Source organism: Amphibalanus amphitrite, unplaced genomic scaffold, assembly GCF_019059575.1.
Source record: "Amphibalanus amphitrite isolate SeventyFive unplaced genomic scaffold, NRLGWU_Aamphi_draft 000038F_arrow, whole genome shotgun sequence".
NCBI lineage: Eukaryota > Metazoa > Arthropoda > Thecostraca > Balanomorpha > Balanidae > Amphibalanus > Amphibalanus amphitrite.
Genome location: NW_024881534.1, coordinates 248,485 through 268,759, shown reverse-complemented (window position 1 = coordinate 268,759; position 20,275 = coordinate 248,485). Strand labels below are relative to the sequence as shown.

The 20,275-nt window shown below is 48.9% G+C and overlaps 1 protein-coding gene and 1 long non-coding RNA gene across 2 annotated transcripts in view; one reads left to right on the top strand and one right to left on the bottom strand.

Moving 5' to 3' along the window:
- Positions 1–13,879, top strand: part of LOC122373606 — a 26,791-nt gene extending 12,912 nt beyond the window's left edge. The window contains exons 3-4 of the long non-coding RNA XR_006255079.1: positions 13,328–13,417; positions 13,719–13,879. This is a non-coding gene — a long non-coding RNA (uncharacterized LOC122373606). The remainder of the gene's footprint in view (positions 1–13,327; positions 13,418–13,718) is intronic.
- LOC122373597 (chondroitin sulfate N-acetylgalactosaminyltransferase 1-like) overlaps positions 1–20,275 on the bottom strand; it is a 26,988-nt gene extending 6,713 nt beyond the window's left edge. Inside the window, exon 1 of the mRNA XM_043351844.1 lies at positions 20,039–20,275. Coding sequence (XP_043207779.1) covers positions 20,039–20,204 — 166 coding nt within the window. The 5' untranslated portion in view covers positions 20,205–20,275. The remainder of the gene's footprint in view (positions 1–20,038) is intronic.

Below are 20,275 nucleotides of genomic sequence, written 5' to 3'. Positions count from 1 at the left end.
CAGCAGTTTTCGAGTAGAGGGATTGACCGAATTCCAAATCAAAGCACATCATCGGGTAGCTCATAGACCGTAGTAACTTTCCTTAAAAACCGCTTTTCGATATGTGACCCCGTTTGACCTTGGCAGGTCAAAATGTGCAAATAAACGACACTCCATACGTCGCAGCCCGGATTCAGCCCAGATTCGGGACGTCTCCGATCAAGCTGAAAATCGCACAAAATGTAGGCCATGACGTTTCTAATCCACAGTCAAAGTCTTTCGGCGGCACTCCCAGCCGTTTGACCTACAGAGGTCAGCAAAGGTCACGTGGCCCAAATTTGCACAGCAGATTGTGGCCCACCCAGTAGAGCTAGAGCGCTAAAAATGGCACCAATCGACTCGCCAGCATCTAATCTTACTTTCCCCAAAACTCATTTGACCTCTCAAGGTCATGCGATGACCTAAGGTCATTTGTGGGCTATGTCGAAAATACACTTGCACAGCAGTTTTCGAGTAGAGGAATTGACCGAATTCCAAATCAAAGCACATCATCGGGTAGCCCATAGGCCGTAGTAACTTTCCTTAAAAACCGCTTCTCGATATGTGACCCCGTTTGACCTTGGCAGGTCAAAATCCGCAAATAAACGACACTCATACGTCGCAGCCCGGATTCAGCCCAGATTCGGGACATCTCCGATCAAGCTGCAAATCGCACACAATGTAAGTGCTGACATGCTCAATCCACAGTCCGAGTTATTCGGTGGCACTTCCGGCCGTTTGACCTACAGAGGTCAGCAAAGGTCACGTGGCCCAAATTTGCACAGCAGATTGTGGCCCACCCAGTAGAGCTAGAGCGCTAAAAATGGCACCAATCGACTCGACAGCATCGAATCTTACTTTCCCAACACTCATTTGAAACCTCAAGGTCATGCGATGACCTAAGGTCATTTGTGGACTATGTCGAAAATACACTTGCACAGCAGTTTTCGAGTAGAGTGATTGACCGAATTCCAAATCAAAGCACATCATCGGGTAGCCCATAAGCCGTAGTAACTTTCCTTAAAAACCGCTTCTCGATATGTGACCCCGTTTGACCTCGGCAGGTCAAAATCCGCAAAGAAACGACACTCCATACGTCGCAGCCCGGATTCAGCCCAGATTCGGGACATCTCCGATCAAGCTGAAAATCGCACACAATGTAGGCCATGACGTGCCCAATCCATAGTCCAAGTCATTCGGCGGCACTCCCAGCCGTTTGACCTAGAGAGGTCCAGGGGCGGATCCAAGGGGGGGGTCACATGGGTCATGGCCCCCCCCTTGAGGCCCGGGGGCCCAAAGACCTTCCAGGGGCACCACCGGCCTATCAGGGGTATCACAGTCCTGACAGGGGCACCACAGGCCTAGCAGGGACACCACGGGCCTGGTGCCCCTGGGCCCTGACAGGACTGTAACGCCCCTGACAAGCCTGAAGTGTCCCCGGCAGGCACGTGGTGCCCCTGACAGGCCTGAGGCGCCCCTGCAAGGCCGGTGGTGCCCCTGGCAGGCCTGTGGTGTCCATGGCAGGCCTGTGGTGCCCTTGCTAGGCCTCTGGTGCCCCTGACAGGCTTGTAATGCCCCTGGAAGGACTGTGGTGCCCCTGGGCCCTGACAAGCCTGAGGTGCCCCTGACAGGCCAGAGGTGCCCTTGCTAGGCCTGTGGTGCCCCTGGCAGGCCTCTGGTGCCCCTGACAGGCTTGCGGTGCCCTTGGAAGGACTGTGGTGTCCCTGGGCCCTGACAAGCCTGAGGTGCCCCTGACAGGCCCGTGGTGCCCTTGTTAGGCCTGTGGTGCCCCTGGCAGGCCTCTGGTGCCCTTGCTAGGCCGCTGGTGCCCCTGGCAGGCCTCTGGTGCCCTTGCTAGGCCGCTGGTGCCCCTGGCAGGCCTCTGGTGCCCCTGCGCCCGGAGAGGACTGGTGCCCCTGAAAAGTCTGAAGTGCCCCTCGGCAGGCCCGTCGTGCCCCTGACAGGCCCAAGGTGCCCCTGCGAGGCCGGTGGTGCCCCTGGCAGGCCTCTGGTACCCCTGGCAGGTCTGTGGTGCCCCTGGCAGGTCTGTGGCGCCCCTGGCAGACCTGTGTTGACTGGTGCCCCTGCTAGGTCGCTGGTGCCCCTCACAGACCTGTGGTGCCGCTGGGCCTTGACAAGCCTGAGATGCCTGGCTATGACAGGCTCGTGGTGCCCCTGATAGACCAGTGGTGCCCTTGCTAGGCCTGTAGTGCCCCTGGCAGGCCTCTGGTGCCCCTGCTACCCCTGCGCCCTGAGAGGACTATGGTGCCCCTGAAAAGCCTGAAGTGCCTCTCGACAGGCCCGTGGTGCCCCTGGGCCCTGACAGGCCCAAGTTACCCCTGCGAGGTCGGTGGTGCTCCTGGCAGGCCTCTGGTGCCCCTGGCAGGTCTGTGGTGCCCCTGGCAGGCCTGTGTTGACTGGTGCCCCTGCTAGGCCGCTGGTGCCCCTCACAGGCCTGCGGTGCCCCTGGAAGGACTGTGGTGCCCCTACCCCTAGGGGTGCTCATGGGCCCAACAGGCCCGTTGTGCCCCTGACAGGCCTGTCGTGTATACTTGCTAGACCTGTGGTGCCCCTGCTTCCTGGCAGGCCTGTGGTGCCCCTGGCGGGCCTGTGGCGCCCCTACAAGGCCGTAGGTGCCCCTGACAGGTTTGTGGTGTCCCTGGAAGGACTTTGGTGCCCCTGACAAGCCTGAAGTGTCAAGGACAGACCCTTTAGACGCCAGGGTCAAGTTCGTCGGACTGACAACGATTTGCTTACCTGATAACGTTCCTGGTAAGTACTCATTACTCAGCGTCCACAACATATATACACATAGCACATTCATATATACTTGCTTACAATTGGTAAATGTGGTTGTGGCTAAGAGGTAAGATACTGACTAAAAATAAAAAATAAAAATAAAAAACTGAAAATGGGGGCACCACCAAAATGAAGTGGACGAAATCCGTTGAGTTTTTAATTTTGGGTATAGGTAGGGGCACCACTTCGATTCATCACCCTCCCCTTGGAGTTTTCCTGGATCCGCCCCTGGAGAGGTCAGCAAAGGTCACATGGCCTAAATTTGCACAGCAGATTGTGGCCAACCCAGTAGAGCTAGAGCGCTAAAAATGGCACCAATCGACTAGCCAGCATCTAATCTTACTTTCCCATCACTCATTTGACCTCTCAAGGTCATGCGATGACCTAAGGTCATTTGTGGGTTATGTCGAAAATACACTTGCACAGCAGTTTTCGAGTAAAGGAATTGACCGAATTCCAAATCAAAGCACATCATCGGGTAGCCCATAAGCCGTAGTAACTTTCCTTAAAAACCGCTTTTCGATATGTGACCCCGTTTGACCTCGACAGGTCAAAATCCGCAAATAAATGACTCTCCATACATCGCAGCCCGGATTCAGCCCAGATTCGGGACATCTCCGATCAAGCTGAAAATCGCACACAATGTAGGTGCTGACATGCTCAATCCACAGTCCGAGTTATTCGGTGGCACTCCCAGCTGTTTGACCTACAGAGGTCAGCAAAGGTCACGTGGCCCAAATTTGCACAGCAGATTGTGGCCCACCCAAGAGCTAGAGCGCTAAAAATGGCACCAATCGACTCGTCAGCATCTAATCTTACTTTCCCATTACTCATTTGACCTCTCAAGGTCATGCGATGACCTAAGGTCATTTGTGGGCTTTGTCGAAAATACACTTGCACAGCAGTTTTCGAGTAGAGGAATTGACCGAATTCCAAATCAAAGCACATCATCGGGTAGCCCATAAGCCGTAGTAACTTTCCTTACAAACCGCTTTTCGATATGTGACCCCGTTTGACCTCGGCAGGTCAAAATGTGCAAAAAAAACGACACTGCATACGTCGCAGCCCGGATTCAGCCCAGATTCGGGACATCTCCGATCAAGCTGAAAATCGCACACAATGTAGGCCATAACGTGCTCCATCCACAGTTTAAGTCATTCGACGGCACTCCCAGCCGTTTGACCGAGAGAGGTCAGCAAAGGTCACGTGGCCCAAACTTGCACAGCAGATTGTGGCCCACCCAGTAGAGCTAGAGCGCTAAAAATGGCACCAATCGACTCGCCAGCATCTAATCTTACTTTCCCAACACTCATTTGACCTCTCAAGGTCATGCGATGACCTAAGGTCATTTGTGGGCTATGTCGAAAATACAATTGCACAACAGTTTTCGAGTAGAGGAATTGACCGAATTCCAAATCAAAGCACATCATCGGGTAGACCATAGGCCGTAGTAACTTTCCTTAAAAACCGCTTCTCGATATGTGACCCCATTTGACCTTGGCAGGTCAAAATCCGCAAGTAAACGACACTCATACGTCGCAGCCCGGATTCAGCCCAGATTCGGGACATCTCCGATCAAGCTGCAAATCGCACACAATGTAGGTGCTGACATGGTCAATCCACAGTCCGAGTTATTCGGTGGCACACCCGGCCGTTTCACCTACAGAGGTCAGCAAAGGTAACGTGGCCCAAATTTGCACAGCAGATTGTGGCCCACCCAGTAGAGTTAGAGCGCTAAAAATGGCACCAATCGACTCGACAGCATCTAATCTTACTTTCCCAACACTCATTTGACCCCTCAAGGTCATACGATGACCTAAGGTCATTTGTGGGCTATGTCGAAAATACACTTGCACAGCAGTTTTCGAGTAGAGGGATTGACCGAATTCCAAATCAAAGCACATCATCGGGTAGCTCATAGGCCGTAGTAACTTTCCTTAAAAACCGCTTTTCGATATGTGACCCCGTTTGACCTCGGCAGGTCAAAATCCGCAAAGAAACGACACTCCATACGTCGCAGCCCGGATTCAGCCCAGATTCGGGACATCTCCGATCAAGCTGAAAATCGCACAAAATGTAGGCCATGACGTGCCCAATCCATAGTCCAAGTCATTCGGCGGCACTCCCAGCCGTTTGACCTAGAGAGGTCAGCAAAGGTCACATGGCCTAAATTTGCACAGCAGATTGTGGCCAACCCAGTAGAGCTAGAGCGCTAAAAATGGCACCAATCGACTAGCCAGCATCTAATCTTACTTTCCCATCACTCATTTGACCTCTCAAGGTCATGCGATGACCTAAGGTCATGCGATGACCTAAGGTCATTTGTGGGTTATGTCGAAAATACACTTGCACAGCAGTTTTCGAGTAAAGGAATTGACCGAATTCCAAATCAAAGCACATCATCGGGTAGCCCATAAGCCGTAGTAACTTTCCTTAAAAACCGCTTTTCGATATGTGACCCCGTTTGACCTCGACAGGTCAAAATCCGCAAATAAATGACTCTCCATACATCGCAGCCCGGATTCAGCCCACATTCGGGACATCTCCGATCAAGCTGAAAATCGCACACAATGTAGGTGCTGACATGCTCAATCCACAGTCCGAGTTATTCGGTGGCACTCCCAGCTGTTTGACCTACAGAGGTCAGCAAAGGTCACGTGGCCCAAATTTGCACAGCAGATTGTGGCCCACCCAAGAGCTAGAGCGCTAAAAATGGCACCAATCGACTCGTCAGCATCTAATCTTACTTTCCCATTACTCATTTGACCTCTCAAGGTCATGCGATGACCTAAGGTCATTTGTGGGCTTTGTCGAAAATACACTTGCACAGCAGTTTTCGAGTAGAGGAATTGACCGAATTCCAAATCAAAGCACATCATCGGGTAGCCCATAAGCCGTAGTAACTTTCCTTACAAACCGCTTTTCGATATGTGACCCCGTTTGACCTCGGCAGGTCAAAATGTGCAAAAAAACGACACTGCATACGTCGCAGCCCGGATTCAGCCCAGATTCGGGACATCTCCGATCAAGCTGAAAATCGCACACAATGTAGGCCATAACGTGCTCCATCCACAGTTTAAGTCATTCGACGGCACTCCCAGCCGTTTGACCGAGAGAGGTCAGCAAAGGTCACGTGGCCCAAACTTGCACAGCAGATTGTGGCCCACCCAGTAGAGCTAGAGCGCTAAAAATGGCACCAATCGACTCGCCAGCATCTAATCTTACTTTCCCAACACTCATTTGACCTCTCAAGGTCATGCGATGACCTAAGGTCATTTGTGGGCTATGTCGAAAATACACTTGCACAGCAGTTTTCGAGTAGAGGAATTGACCGAATTCCAAATCAAAGCACATCATCGGGTAGCCCATAGGCCGTAGTAACTTTCCTTAAAAACCGCTTCTCGATATGTGACCCCATTTGACCTTGGCAGGTCAAAATCCGCAAGTAAACGACACTCATACGTCGCAGCCCGGATTCAGCCCAGATTCGGGACATCTCCGATCAAGCTGCAAATCGCACACAATGTAGGTGCTGACATGGTCAATCCACAGTCCGAGTTATTCGGTGGCACACCCGGCCGTTTCACCTACAGAGGTCAGCAAAGGTCACGTGGCCCAAATTTGCACAGCAGATTGTGGCCCACCCAGTAGAGTTAGAGCGCTAAAAATGGCACCAATCGACTCGACAGCATCTAATCTTACTTTTCCAACACTCATTTGACCCCTCAAGGTCATGCGATGACCTAAGGTCATTTGTGGGCTATGTCGAAAATACACTTGCACAGCAGTTTTCGAGTAGAGGGATTAACCGAATTCCAAATCAAAGCACATCATCGGGTAGCTCATAGGCCGTAGTAACTTTCCTTAAAAACCGCTTTTCGATATGTGACCCCGTTTGACCTTGGCAGGTCAAAATGTGCAAATAAACGACACTCCATACGTCGCAGCCCGGATTCAGCCCAGATTCGGGACGTCTCCGATCAAGCTGAAAATCGCACAAAATGTAGGCCATGACGTTTCTAATCCACAGTCAAAGTCTTTCGGCGGCACTCCCAGCCGTTTGACCTACAGAGGTCAGCAAAGGTCACGTGGCCCAAATTTGCACAGCAGATTGTGGCCCACCCAGTAGAGCTAGAGCGCTAAAAATGGCACCAATCGACTCGCCAGCATCTAATCTTACTTTCCCAATACTCATTTGACCTCTCAAGGTCATGCGATGACCTAAGGTCATTTGTGGGCTATGTCAAAAATACACTTGCACAGCAGTTTTCGAGTAGAGGGATTGACTAAATTCCAAATCAAAGAACATCATCGGGTAGCCCATAGGCCGTAGTAACTTTCCTTAAAAACCGCTTCTCGATATGTGACCCCGTTTGACCTTGGCAGGTCAAAATCCGCAAATAAACGACACTCATACGTCGCAGCCCGGATTCAGCCCAGATTCGGGACATCTCCGATCAAGCTGCAAATCGCACACAATGTAAGTGCTGACATGCTCAATCCACAGTCCGAGTTATTCGGTGGCACTTCCGGCCGTTTGACCTACAGAGGTCAGCAAAGGTCACGTGGCCCAAATTTGCACAGCAGATTGTGGCCCACCCAGTAGAGCTAGAGCGCTAAAAATGGCACCAATCGACTCGACAGCATCGAATCTTACTTTCCCAACACTCATTTGAAACCTCAAGGTCATGCGATGACCTAAGGTCATTTGTGGACTATGTCGAAAATACAATTGCACAGCAGTTTTCGAGTAGAGTGATTGACCGAATTCCAAATCAAAGCACATCATCGGGTAGCCCATAAGCCGTAGTAACTTTCCTTAAAAACCGCTTCTCGATATGTGACCCCGTTTGACCTCGGCAGGTCAAAATCCGCAAAGAAACGACACTCCATACGTCGCAGCCCGGATTCAGCCCAGATTCGGGACATCTCCGATCAAGCTGAAAGTCGCACACAATGTAGGCCATGACGTGCTCAATCCACAGCTTAAGCCATTCGGCGACACTCCCAGCCGTTTGACCTAGGGAGTTCAGCAAATGTCACGTGGCCCAAATTTGCACAGCAGATTGTGGCCCACCCAGTAGAGCTAGAGCGCTAAAAATGGCACCAATCGACTCGCCAGCATCAAATCGTACTTTCTCAACACTCATTTGACCCCTCAAGGTCATGCGATGACCTAAGGTCATTTGTGGGCTACGTCGAAAATACACTTGCACAGCAGTTTTCGAGTAGAGGAATTGACCGAATTCCAAATCAAAGCACACCATCGGGTAGCCCATAGGCCGTAGTAACTTTCCTTAAAAACCACTTCTCGATATGTGACCCCGTTTGACCTCGGCAGGTCAAAACCCGCAAATAAATGACACTCCATACGTCGCAGCCCGGATTCAGCCCAGATTCGGGACATCTCCGATCAAGCTGAAAATCGCACACAATGTAGGCCATGACGTGCCCAATCCATAGTCCAAGTCATTCGGCGGCACTCCCAGCCGTTTGACCTAGAGAGGTCAGCAAAGGTCACATGGCCTAAATTTGCACAGCAGATTGTGGCCCACCCAGTAGAGCTAGAGCGCTAAAAATGGCACCAATCGACTAGCCAGCATCTAATCTTACTTTCCCATCACTCATTTGACCTCTCAAGGTCATGCGATGACCTAAGGTCATTTGTGGGTTATGTCGAAAATACACTTGCACAGCAGTTTTCGAGTAAAGGAATTGACCGAATTCCAAATCAAAGCACATCATCGGGTAGCCCATAAGCCGTAGTAACTTTCCTTAAAAACCGCTTTTCGATATGTGACCCCGTTTGACCTCGACAGGTCAAAATCCGCAAATAAATGACTCTCCATACATCGCAGCCCGGATTCAGCCCAGATTCGGGACATCTCCGATCAAGCTGAAAATCGCTCACAATGTAGGTGCTGACATGCTCAATCCACAGTCCGAGTTATTCGGTGGCACTCCCAGCTGTTTCACCTACAGAGGTCAGCAAAGGTCACGTGGCCCAAATTTGCACAGCAGATTGTGGCCCACCCAAGAGCTAGAGCGCTAAAAATGGCACCAATCGACTCGTCAGCATCTAATCTTACTTTCCCATTACTCATTTGACCTCTCAAGGTCATGCGATGACCTAAGGTCATTTGTGGGCTTTGTCGAAAATACACTTGCACAGCAGTTTTCGAGTAGAGGAATTGACCGAATTCCAAATCAAAGCACATCATCGGGTAGCCCATAAGCCGTAGTAACTTTCCTTACAAACCGCTTTTCGATATGTGACCCTGTTTGACCTCGGCAGGTCAAAATGTGCAAAAAAACGACACTACATACGTCGCAGCCCGGATTCAGCCCAGATTCGGGACATCTCCGATCAAGCTGAAAATCGCACACAATGTAGGCCATAACGTGCTCCATCCACAGTTTAAGTCATTCGACGGCACTCCCAGCCGTTTGACCGAGAGAGGTCAGCAAAGGTCACGTGGCCCAAACTTGCACAGCAGATTGTGGCCCACCCAGTAGAGCTAGAGCGCTAAAAATGGCACCAATCGACTCGCCAGCATCTAATCTTACTTTCCCAACACTCATTTGACCTCTCAAGGTCATGCGATGACCTAAGGTCATTTGTGGGCTATGTCGAAAATACACTTGCACAGCAGTTTTCGAGTAGAGGAATTGACCGAATTCCAAATCAAAGCACATCATCGGGTAGCCCATAGGCCGTAGTAACTTTCCTTAAAAACCGCTTCTCGATATGTGACCCCGTTGGACCTCGGCAGGTCAAAATCCGCAAATCAACGACACTCCATACGTCGCAGCCCGGATTCAGCCCAGATTTGGGACATCCCCGATCAAGCTGAAAATCGCACACAATGTAGGCCATGACGTGCCCAATCCACAGTCCAAGTCATTCGGCGGCACTCCCAGCTGTTTGACCTAGAAAGGTCAGCAAAGGTCACGTGGCCCAAATTTGCACAGCAGATTGTGGCCCACCCAGTAGAGCTAGAGCGCTAAAAATTGCACCAATCGATTCGCCAGCATGTAATCTTACTTTCCCAACACTCATTTGCCCCTCAAGGTCATGCGATGACCTAAGGTCATTAGTGGGCTATGTCGAAAATACATTTGCACAGCAGTTTTCGAGTAGAGGGATTGACCGAATTCCAAATCAAAACACATCATCGGGTAGCACATAAGCCGTAGTAATTTTCCTTAAAAACTGCTTTTCGATATGTGACCCCGTTTGACCTCGGCAGGTCAAAATGTGCAAATAAACGACACTCCATACGTCGAAACCCGGATTCAGCCCAGATTCGGGACATCTCCGATCAAGCTGAAAATCGCACACAAAGTAGGCAATGACGTGCCTAATCCACAGTCGAAGTCATTCGGCGGCACTCCCAGCCGTTTGGCCTAGAGAGGTCAGCAAAGGTCACGTGGCCCAAATTTGCACAGCAGATTGTGGCCCACCCAGTTGAGCTAGAGCGCTAAAAATGGCACCAATCGACTTGCCAGCATCTAATCTTACTTTCCCAACACTCATTTGACCTCTCAAGGTCATGCGATGATCCTAGGTCATTTGTGGGCTATGTCGAAAATACATTTGCACAGCAGTTTTCGAGTAGAGGAATTGACCGAATTCCAAATCAAAGCACATCATCGGGTAGCCCATAGGCCGTAGTAACTTTCCTTAAAAACCGCTTCTCGATATGTGACCCCGTTTGACCTTGGCAGGTCAAAATCCGCAAGTAAACGACACTCATACGTCGCAGCCCGGATTCAGCCCAGATTCGGGACATCTCCGATCAAGCTGCAAATCGCACACAATCTAGGTGCTGACATGGTCAATCCACAGTCCGAGTTATTCGGTGGCACACCCGGCCGTTTCACCTACAGAGGTCAGCAAAGGTCACGTGGCCCAAATTTGCACAGCAGATTGTGGCCCACCCAGTAGAGTTAGAGCGCTAAAAATGGCACCAATCGACTCGACAGCATCTAATCTTACTTTCCCAACACTCATTTGACCCCTCAAGGTCATGCGATGACCTAAGGTCATTTGTGGGCTATGTCAAAAATACACTTGCACAGCAGTTTTCGAGTAGAGGGATTGACCGAATTCCAAATCAAAGCACATCATCGGGTAGCTCATAGGCCGTAGTAACTTTCCTTAAAAACCGCTTCTGGATTTCTCGATCCTTAAAAACGGCCTTTGGGCTACCCGATGATGTGCTTTGATTTGGAATTCGGTCAATCCCTCTACTGGAAAACTGCTGTGCAAATGTATTTTTGACATAGCCCACAAATGACCTTAGGTCATCGCATGACCTTGAGAGGTCAAATGAGTGTTGGGAAAGTAAGATTAGATGCTGGTGAGTCGATTGGTGCCATTTTTAGCGCTCTAGCTCTACTGGGTGGGCCACAATCTGCTGTGCAAATTTGGGCCACGTGACCTTTGCTGACCTCTGTAGGTCAAACGGCTGGGAGTGCCACCGAATGACTTGGACTGTGGATTGGGCATGTCATGGCCTACATTTTGTGCGAGTTTCAGCTTGATCGGAGGTGTCCCGAATCTGGGCTGAATCCGGGCTGCGACGTATGGAGTGTCGTTTATTTGCACATTTTGACCTGCCGAGGTCAAACGGGGTCACATATCGAGAAGCGGTTTTTAAGGAAAGTTACTACGGCCTATGGGCTACCCGATGATGTTCTTTGATTTGGAATTTAGTCAATCCCTCTACTCGAAAACTGCTGTGCAAGTGTATTTTTGACATAGCCCACAAATGACCTTAGGTCATCGCATGACCTTGAGAGGTCAAATGAGTGCTGGGAAAGTAAGATTAGATGCTGGCGAGTCGATTGGTGCCATTTTTAGCGCTCTAGCTCTACTGGGTGGGCCACAATCTGCTGTGCAAATTTGGGCCACGTGACATTTGCTGACCTCTGTAGGTCAAACGGCTGGGAGTGCCACCGAATGACTCGGACTGTGGATTGGGCATGTCATGGCCTACATTTTGTGAGAGTTTCAGCTTGATCGGAGGTGTCCCGAATCTGGGCTGAATCCGGGCTGCGACGTATGAAGTGTCGTTTATTTGCACATTTTGACCTGCCGAGGTCAAACAGGGTCACATATCGAGAAGCAGTTTTTAAGGAAAGTTACTACGGCCTATGGGCTACCCGATGATGTGCTTTGATTTGGAATTCGGTCAATCCCTCTACTGGAAAACTGCTGTGCAAATGTATTTTCGACATAGCCCACAAATGACCTTAGGTCATCGCATGACCTTGAGAGGTCAAATGAGTGTTGGAAAAGTAAGATTAGATGCTGGCGAGTCGTTTGGTGCCATTTTTTTTAGCGCTCTAGCTTTACTGGGTGGGCCACAATCTGCTGTGCAAATTTGGGCCACGTGACCTTTGCTGACCTCTGTAGGTCAAACGGCTGGGAGTGCCACCGAATGACTCGGACTGTGGATTGGGCATGTCAGTTCCTTCATTGCGTGCGATTTTCAGCTTGATCGGAGACGTCCCGAATCTGGGCTGAATCCGGGCTGCGACGTATGGAGTATCGTTTATTTGCACATTTTGACCTGCCGAGGTCAAACGGGGTCACATATCGAGAAGCGGTTTTTAAGGAAAGTTACTACGGCCTATGGGCTACCCGATGATGTGCTTTGATTTGAAATTCAGTCAATCCCTCTACTCGAAAACTGCTGTGCAAGTGTATTTTTGACATAGCCCACAAATGACCTTAGGTCATTGCATGACCTTGAGAGGTCAAATGAGTGCTGGGAAAGTAAGATTAGATGCTGGCGAGTCGATTGGTGCCATTTTTAGCGCTCTAGCTCTACTGGGTGGGCCACAATCTGCTGTGCAAATTTGGGCCACGTGACCTTTGCTGACCTCTGTAGGTCAAACGGCTGGGAGTGCCACCGAATGACTCGGACTGTGGATTGGGCATGTCAGTTCCTACATTTTGTGCGAGTTTCAGCTTGATCGGAGGTGTCCCGAATCTGGGCTGAATCCGGGCTGAATCTGGGCTGAATATGGGCTGTCTTGACGGACATCAGGGCGGCAGGATAAGTGACAGCACACATATGACCGGTACAGGACGCGCTTGGCGCCGGCACCGGCAGCTGACAGACCGGGCTGTATCATTCTGTTTGACAGTCGGAGGTGTTTAGCTCCCAGGATATTTTTTGCACTCGTTTTTCAGTTACTAAAGTAACGAACAAAGGTAAGGTTTCCTGCGAAAGGTTTCATTTTGATAAGTGCCTTTCGATGGACTCTCCTAAGACTCTCCTAAGGCTCAATGTTACACTTATCAAAATAAACGAGTACCTACTGTTACCGCCGGAGTGTTGCGGTACAGGCGCCGCGGGCGCGTCATATTTCGTCGCTGCATGGCGCATGAAGCGGTGCGTGTCCATGTGCCTGTTTTCACAGTATCTCCCCTTTTTTGTGTTGATTTTGTATTCTTGCCCGAATGTGTAGTGTTACAGTTTCTCTTCTTTCATTCCAGCATTGAATGAGATTGAAGATTGATCATTTGTCTAAATGCTCCTGCTTAGTTGAGCGGCTGATTGACACACCTCCCAGATACCCGGACGAAGTATGTTTCTCATTTCTTTGTCCCATGATTTATCTGTTATGATTGGTTTATCTGTATCATTGCATTCATTGATTGGTTTACATTCATTAATTGATTTTAGTTTACGTGTCAAAACCAATAAGTTATCTAGTCATTTATGTTTGTGTTAAAAGCTATTCATGACGTATGAGTCAGGCATCATGGTCGTGCAGTTGGTAGTGTGTCTGTTGACGTGTTTGGTGGGTTCACCTGCTCGTTATAATTGGGTTTTGCCTTGCTGACCATTTTGCCCTTGTGTGTGCGTGTGAATTTTTGCCAACAGTTTTTAAGATCAATTGTACTGCCAACATCTACAATCATTGCAAGACTGCAATAAAGAACCGAGTAGTAGCCGAGCTTGCAACGAACATTGTGCGTCATGTGTGATAACCGTTCGAACCGTTCAATAAACTAGCCCTTAAGTGGGAACAACCGAAAAAAAAAGAACCGAGTAGACTAACAGTTTGCAGTTTTGAGAAAACGGGTAGATAGCGGCGATATCAGTAAAAATTAAACTAACTTACATTTATTTGCGACGTGGATGGACATGTAATGAGGCTTGATAAAGCCAATTTAGGTCGCAATTTTGCCTTTTTTGTAATTTTGGCCTCTGTATGCGAGTAACCCTGATTACCTCTTCACAATTTTACACTCCAATCTGAAGGATACAGTGCACTCATTATTTCGATGGCTTATCCCTCAACCGATTCTCCTATATAGGCCCCTGCAACGTATAGAACTGGTCGCGCCTTCTGGGCTGGTGTAACAAGAACATGTCGGTATCTTGTCCACATTTTATCTTGTGCCGAAAAAGGTAACCCCACAAAATAAATAATGACGCCCCATTAAATTGGCGCCCACCACAGGCGGCTGTAGTTTCGAGCTATGGGTGTCTCCCTATTAAGTTGCATCCAGGGGCGTCGTTTTGTATAGGCCTGGGAGTGCCCGAGCACTACCAATGTTCAGCTGAGCACTACCAATGTGTTGTTGAGCACTACCAACATTTTTCTTCACTTATTGAGAAAATTGCATTCAAACATGTCATACAAATAAAATGAATGAGGTTCTTATGTATAAAATCAACATGATAGCAAGTAACTTCAATGGTAAGTGGTAACTATTGATGAAAATCTATAGACTTACTAGTTACTCCACAAGTCAGGGGTGTCGTTTTGTATAGGCCTGGTAGGGCTCGAGCCCTACCGATGTTTATTTGGGCCCTACCAATGTTCCCTGAGCCCTACCAATATTTTGTCAGCCATCAATTGATAAAAAAGGAAAATAAAAAAGCGACTAAGCACATACCTACACATCTAAGGTTCTAACCACGGTTAGCACATGAATCTGGAAATGAGGTGTCGTGTCTTGGGCTCAAGTCCTTGGTGGATACCAAGAGGTTCGAAGACCAGTGGTTTTAGACGGGCCATCGATGCCTCTGAGCGTCGCACACCGCGCGACGGCGGCCCTAATAGGGTCCGTCTCCAAAACCAGCCTCTGAAGGCTCTACGTCAACTTCGGAGGGTGCCACGATGCTCCAGAATATGTAGGCCATATTTATTTGAGTAGGTCCTACTGACCCTGATTCCTCAGGGTCCAACGGCAGGTCCTTAACGCATCAGATCACGAAAACTCAACTCATAATCCAATTCACATCCTTTTATGTTATCAATCAGGTCTTTCTAACTATCGTGGTGTTTCGATATCTCGTTAGTTATCGAACCCTTCATTCGGCGTGGGCCCTCAAAGCCTTCCTGCCGGCTGCCCATTTCAGCGCAACCGTGCTGTTTAGTCGGTGTGGGCCTCTTTCAAAATGGCATGTGTTCCACTGACACTATAGGGGAAGTTGGGGGAACGCCGAATACGTTTTTTCTGACGCCCGTAGCACGCAAGGTAGACAACATAAGCTATTCTTGTTGGCGTCATTCGAGAGGCCAGTCTTTTGTCTTTCAAACATACCAGGCGCATTTGATGAATTCGCATACCGTTAAAGGGACCCTCCCACCTTCAAAAAAGTTTATGAATTGGCATGAAAGTGATGTTGCTCGGTTCAGAAAGAGCGAAAACGAATATCTACCAAATTTCACCGAAAAATATTCACCGGTTTTCAAGATATTAGACTTTTACTTTTGTTTACTTTTTTGGGATCTCCGCTGTTTCTAGCGACTTTATTTTAGAAGTGCGGCGTTTGCGGCAGATGTTGCGCGCAAATAGCATATACCACCGCGTGCTACAAAACGTTTTAGTCGAACATTTAAAAATCGTTAGATATCTGCGCTGACGTCACACATTCAGAGGGGTATTCCTAAGCATTAGCCCCTCTGAATCAAAATGCTGCAATTTTGAAATTCAATATTTCCGATTTAAGGCATTTCTCGATGTTGTGAGTGCCGAAACCGGTAATTGTGAGCCAGGGACCCCATTTTGGCTATCTCAACTCAAATCTAATGTTAAGGTGGGAGGGTCCCTTTAAGCGCAAAAACTAAAAATAACAAACAACTGACTTTTTCGGCGTTGCCCCGGACTGCGGGGAAAGCCGAAAATGGGATAAATGATCTACAAGGAATGCCGACATTGATGTTTTGCCAATTTATCTCAAACTTTATCCAAAATTCATCAAAGCTGACACGCGTTTTAAGAGCTTGAGGACGCTTGGTGCACACTGGAAGTTATAATTGTGTGATATAATAAGAAAATGCCAGGTAAATTATTCCTTATAGGTAACAGGCCGTTGTGCCGGCTGAAAGTGTAATTTGTTTGACTAAAAATACGCGTTTTTTTTATTCAGGCCTCCCTCCAACGGGCACTCATGGCCCATTTACAGGAGGGCTCCTCCTCCTCCTCCTGGCCCTTGTACCCCCACCCCCCAGGCTACGGCTGAAGTGGGAGCCTACCCCACACCTGGTGACACAGCCGGGGACGACGCCCGCGGAACGGGCGGAACCGGGAATCGAACCCGAATCCGGCACCGCCCGCACCGCGGGTCGACGCCCTAACCGACTGCGCCACCAGGGCCGCGTTGCTATTCTACAGCAGTAAAGTCCACGTAGCGTGCTTTAACGTGCGTAATTGCACGTTTTCGGCATTACCCCAGCCAGCCATACTTTCATTTGCAGGCCCATAACTTTTAAACGTGCTGTATAAATTTCAAATAGGCAGCACACTTATGCAAAGACATGCTGAAGATTACTTGACCGAATTGGCCAGACAAACGGTAGCATAATGAGTAAGAAATGCAGCTTCAAAGGCGCATGTAGTACAAGGGAAACGTACCTTGAAAACGCTTTTGGCGCCCTCACAGCCGAAGTATTCCAAATGACAACTCGTAACATGCGATAATTGTAGTCACTTAAGCTTCAGAGCATCACTGAGACGTGGCATCCATGTCGTACGGTTTTAGAAATATCTCGAATTTCGGCTTTGCCCCAACTCCGGCATTGCCCCAACTTCCCCTAATAGTGCCTTTACAACTGCACGTTGTGTGCATCGGGTCCGGTAATGGCCTAGATTTCCAATATTTTTTAAAAACATATTTTAATTTGTCTTGCCAGTGACCAAAGCGGGAAAATAAGTGGCCGAAATTCGATGAGAAAGGCAGATTTGGGGGTACCCTACCTTGGTAAACCCCCGTCATATATGGCCGTCCGACGCCTTTGGGCACTACCAATCATTTTCGGAAAACGACACCCCTGGTTGCATCACATGGCCAGGGGTAGCAAGATAGTCTGGGCGCGGTACACGATCATAGGCGGCGGAACGGGGAGGGCATCGTGCCCTCTTTGATTTACGCATTTTAACAGTAGCCCTATGGGCGTTGCATTAAAAGAATTGGACCAAGTCGGCAGTGGCCCCCCCCCCCCCATTCCGCCGCCACTGGACACGATGAAAGGCTGGCAAGCGGCCAGCCCTGAAATGGGATCTGTTCTACCGTGATCGCATCGGTCACAGGACTTGGATCAGTTTGTCGTTCAGGAGAGGGGTATGTGCTGAGTGGTAGAGAAACAGGAGACCCGTATACAAACAGGAGACGAAACAGGAGACGGTGACATGGGGGGGGGGGGTCTTAGTCACTGGGGAAGTAAGTAGCGGTTATTCCGAGGCTCCAGGGTTCCCTTTTATACATCTCATTGAGCCGGCACCGCGTCAGACTTGCGCCACCAGAAATAATGAGTCATAACCACTGTCGTTGATTAACCCGCGCCCCGTAGGGCTACCGGCGGACCCTACCACCCGTAGGGGGGGGGGGGGCCGTTTCGGCCCCCCCTAAGATCTCGGAAAGTTACTGGCCGATTTTCAAAATTCAAACGGCGTTTGATAGCCCTACCCGGGAACTACCTTGTGACCAAATTTCATTGACCTAGGTCAAACCGATGACGTCACAGGTCAGGTCAAAAGTCAGATTTTCACCGTTCACAGGCAATTCAAGAAATGTGCTGTGAAATCGAGTAAATTGGTAATTTATTGAAAACCATCGATGGTATATTGTTCGTCAAACACATACTTTGCTATCTGAGGTCACTGATACCAGGTCAGGTCACAGCGAGGTCAGGTCACCGTGGGTCACAATATGAATGTGTCGTGTGATGCATGTTTTATGGTCCATTTTACATGACAAATGCGATTATGTGGGTTAGGCAGCCTTTGGGGCCAGCCTAGGTCACGTTTTGGTGAAGGTCAGGTCAAGGTCAGGTCAAATTAGGTCAAATTTCAAAGTTGATATTTTTGCATAAAATGGGTATCCATTCGATGCAGCTCGTCACGGGGAGTCTAATGGTGGTCTTTGTTTTGCTCTACGAGTTCTAGAATTGCCAAAAATTGAGTTTGAAAATTTGACGTCATCATTTTTGAACAGTTTTTTTCGCTATAACTTGGCCAAAAAACGAGGTATCGATCTGAAATTTGGTATGTAGATAGAAGACGGTAGGTACTATCACATATATTCCGGTTTTTTTCGAAACTCAAAAAACTTTTTGGATATTGGCTAATATATCCAAAAAAATGCTTTTTTGATTTTTGGGGATCAAAACTCAAAAATTTCAAAAATCCGAGATAGCAGTTTTGTAGCTCTGTCAATTCTACACCTTTTATGTCTTGATCATTTTTCTGTATCTTCAAAGCTGTAGGCCTGACAGGTCTTCTCGCGAAGGTCTTTTTTCGGTCGAAAATGACAGAACATGACGTCACTCTGACGTCATTTGTGGCCAACCTATCACAGCCTCTGGAAACATTTTTGGTCACAATGTGTAAAATTGATGCCCGGAGGGGTCCTGAAAGTTTGGTGGCGATATCTCCAGCCGTTTAGGAGATATCGACCGAAAAGGACAGGGGGGGGCCGTTTCGGCCCCCCCTACGGGGCGCGGGTTAAAAGTAGGAAACTAATGCAGTTGCATCCCGGCAAGTCACAATATATCTCTCAAGTTCGATTAGTTTAAGTCTCTTTTACGGTAGCTGCTGTGAATTCGGCAAAACGCAGTCATCTAACTATTACTGAAAACTACAGATGAAGTCAATGTTTTCACTTCGATTGTCTGAGAAATGCACAATATTGCACATGCGTACAGACGTTAACAACTCTTGTGTGCTTTCCCATGATTTATTGCTCGCTTGCAGAAAGCAGCTGCAAGCGGAGTTTACACGCCGCCATTGCACCATGCAGCCTGACCTACTCTCCAGCACATAGACCTCACTACAGTGTTGTGAGGCCAGAAGTCTCACCGTGCCTGTGGTCCGTTCCGTGACGGCTGACGCGACGGTCGGCTCCGTCGAGAGGAGGCCAACCGATACGGATATATCGGTGTTCGTCCTGTATTTTACCCTCAAACCCGTGTAACGCCACTATTCATGCCCCTGACAAAGTGGTAAGACACGGTGCATTTTCAAAGCCGTTCAATGATTTGGAATTCATGTACAGACCTTTCAAAAGGTAGCCAAATAGGTTAATGAGTATTTTGTGGTAAAATGTGCATTCACGTACACCTCAAATTATGTCACTTGGTTTAAAACCGCTCATTAGATCAAAACGTACACTTTATTCGGTTGTTATTCGTTTTCGTCTTTTGTATTCATTTGTTTTGCCTTCAGTCTTCTGGCGGCACGAGATGTGTTTTCGCCCGCAGTCTGCAGTGAATAACCCAATGGATATTTTCTAAGAGGCACATGCTACGGCTGACCAAAACCAGGGTCTGTATCGGGGACCAGATCGATAGTTTCCCAAACGATAGTGGTTTTACCAAACAGTGACACATGTTTGACAATGAATCCGTGGCGAACGTATCGCTGGAACCTTAGCTGCATATGACATATTTAGGTCAGTAGAATGTTTTTCTTACATTTTCATTGTGGATGAGCGGCAACCGCTAAATCAGATGTGATGTCAGTTTTAGATAATTGAAAAACCGAAACCAAGCAAACTTTCAACCAAAACAACGAATAACACTGAACCAAACAAACTTTAGAATAGTTTAATATTGGTACAGCACAAAAATTTAATCTCAATGGACATTTCCACCCAAAATCACCATAAGGCTCAGCGTCATCTGAGTGCCGCCAAGTGTTTTGCAGTGTTCACTGTTCAGCTCAGCGCCTGCTCACCCGCCCAGTGCTCACCTGGCGCCAGCCGTTCGGTCGTGGTCGTCGTCACCACCGGCGCCGTCACCCTGCTCCTGGCCGACCTGCGCCGGTGCACGGTCTCTGTTTCTGTCAGCGCCAGGAACACCAGAGCGCCCGCCAGCAGACTGACGCCGAGCGTCAGCCGCCGCCACGACACCCGCATCCTGACTGACGCGCGCGCCGCCCCGGTCGGCCCGCCGCCCGGCACACAGCGCTCCCCGGCCGCCGCGACAC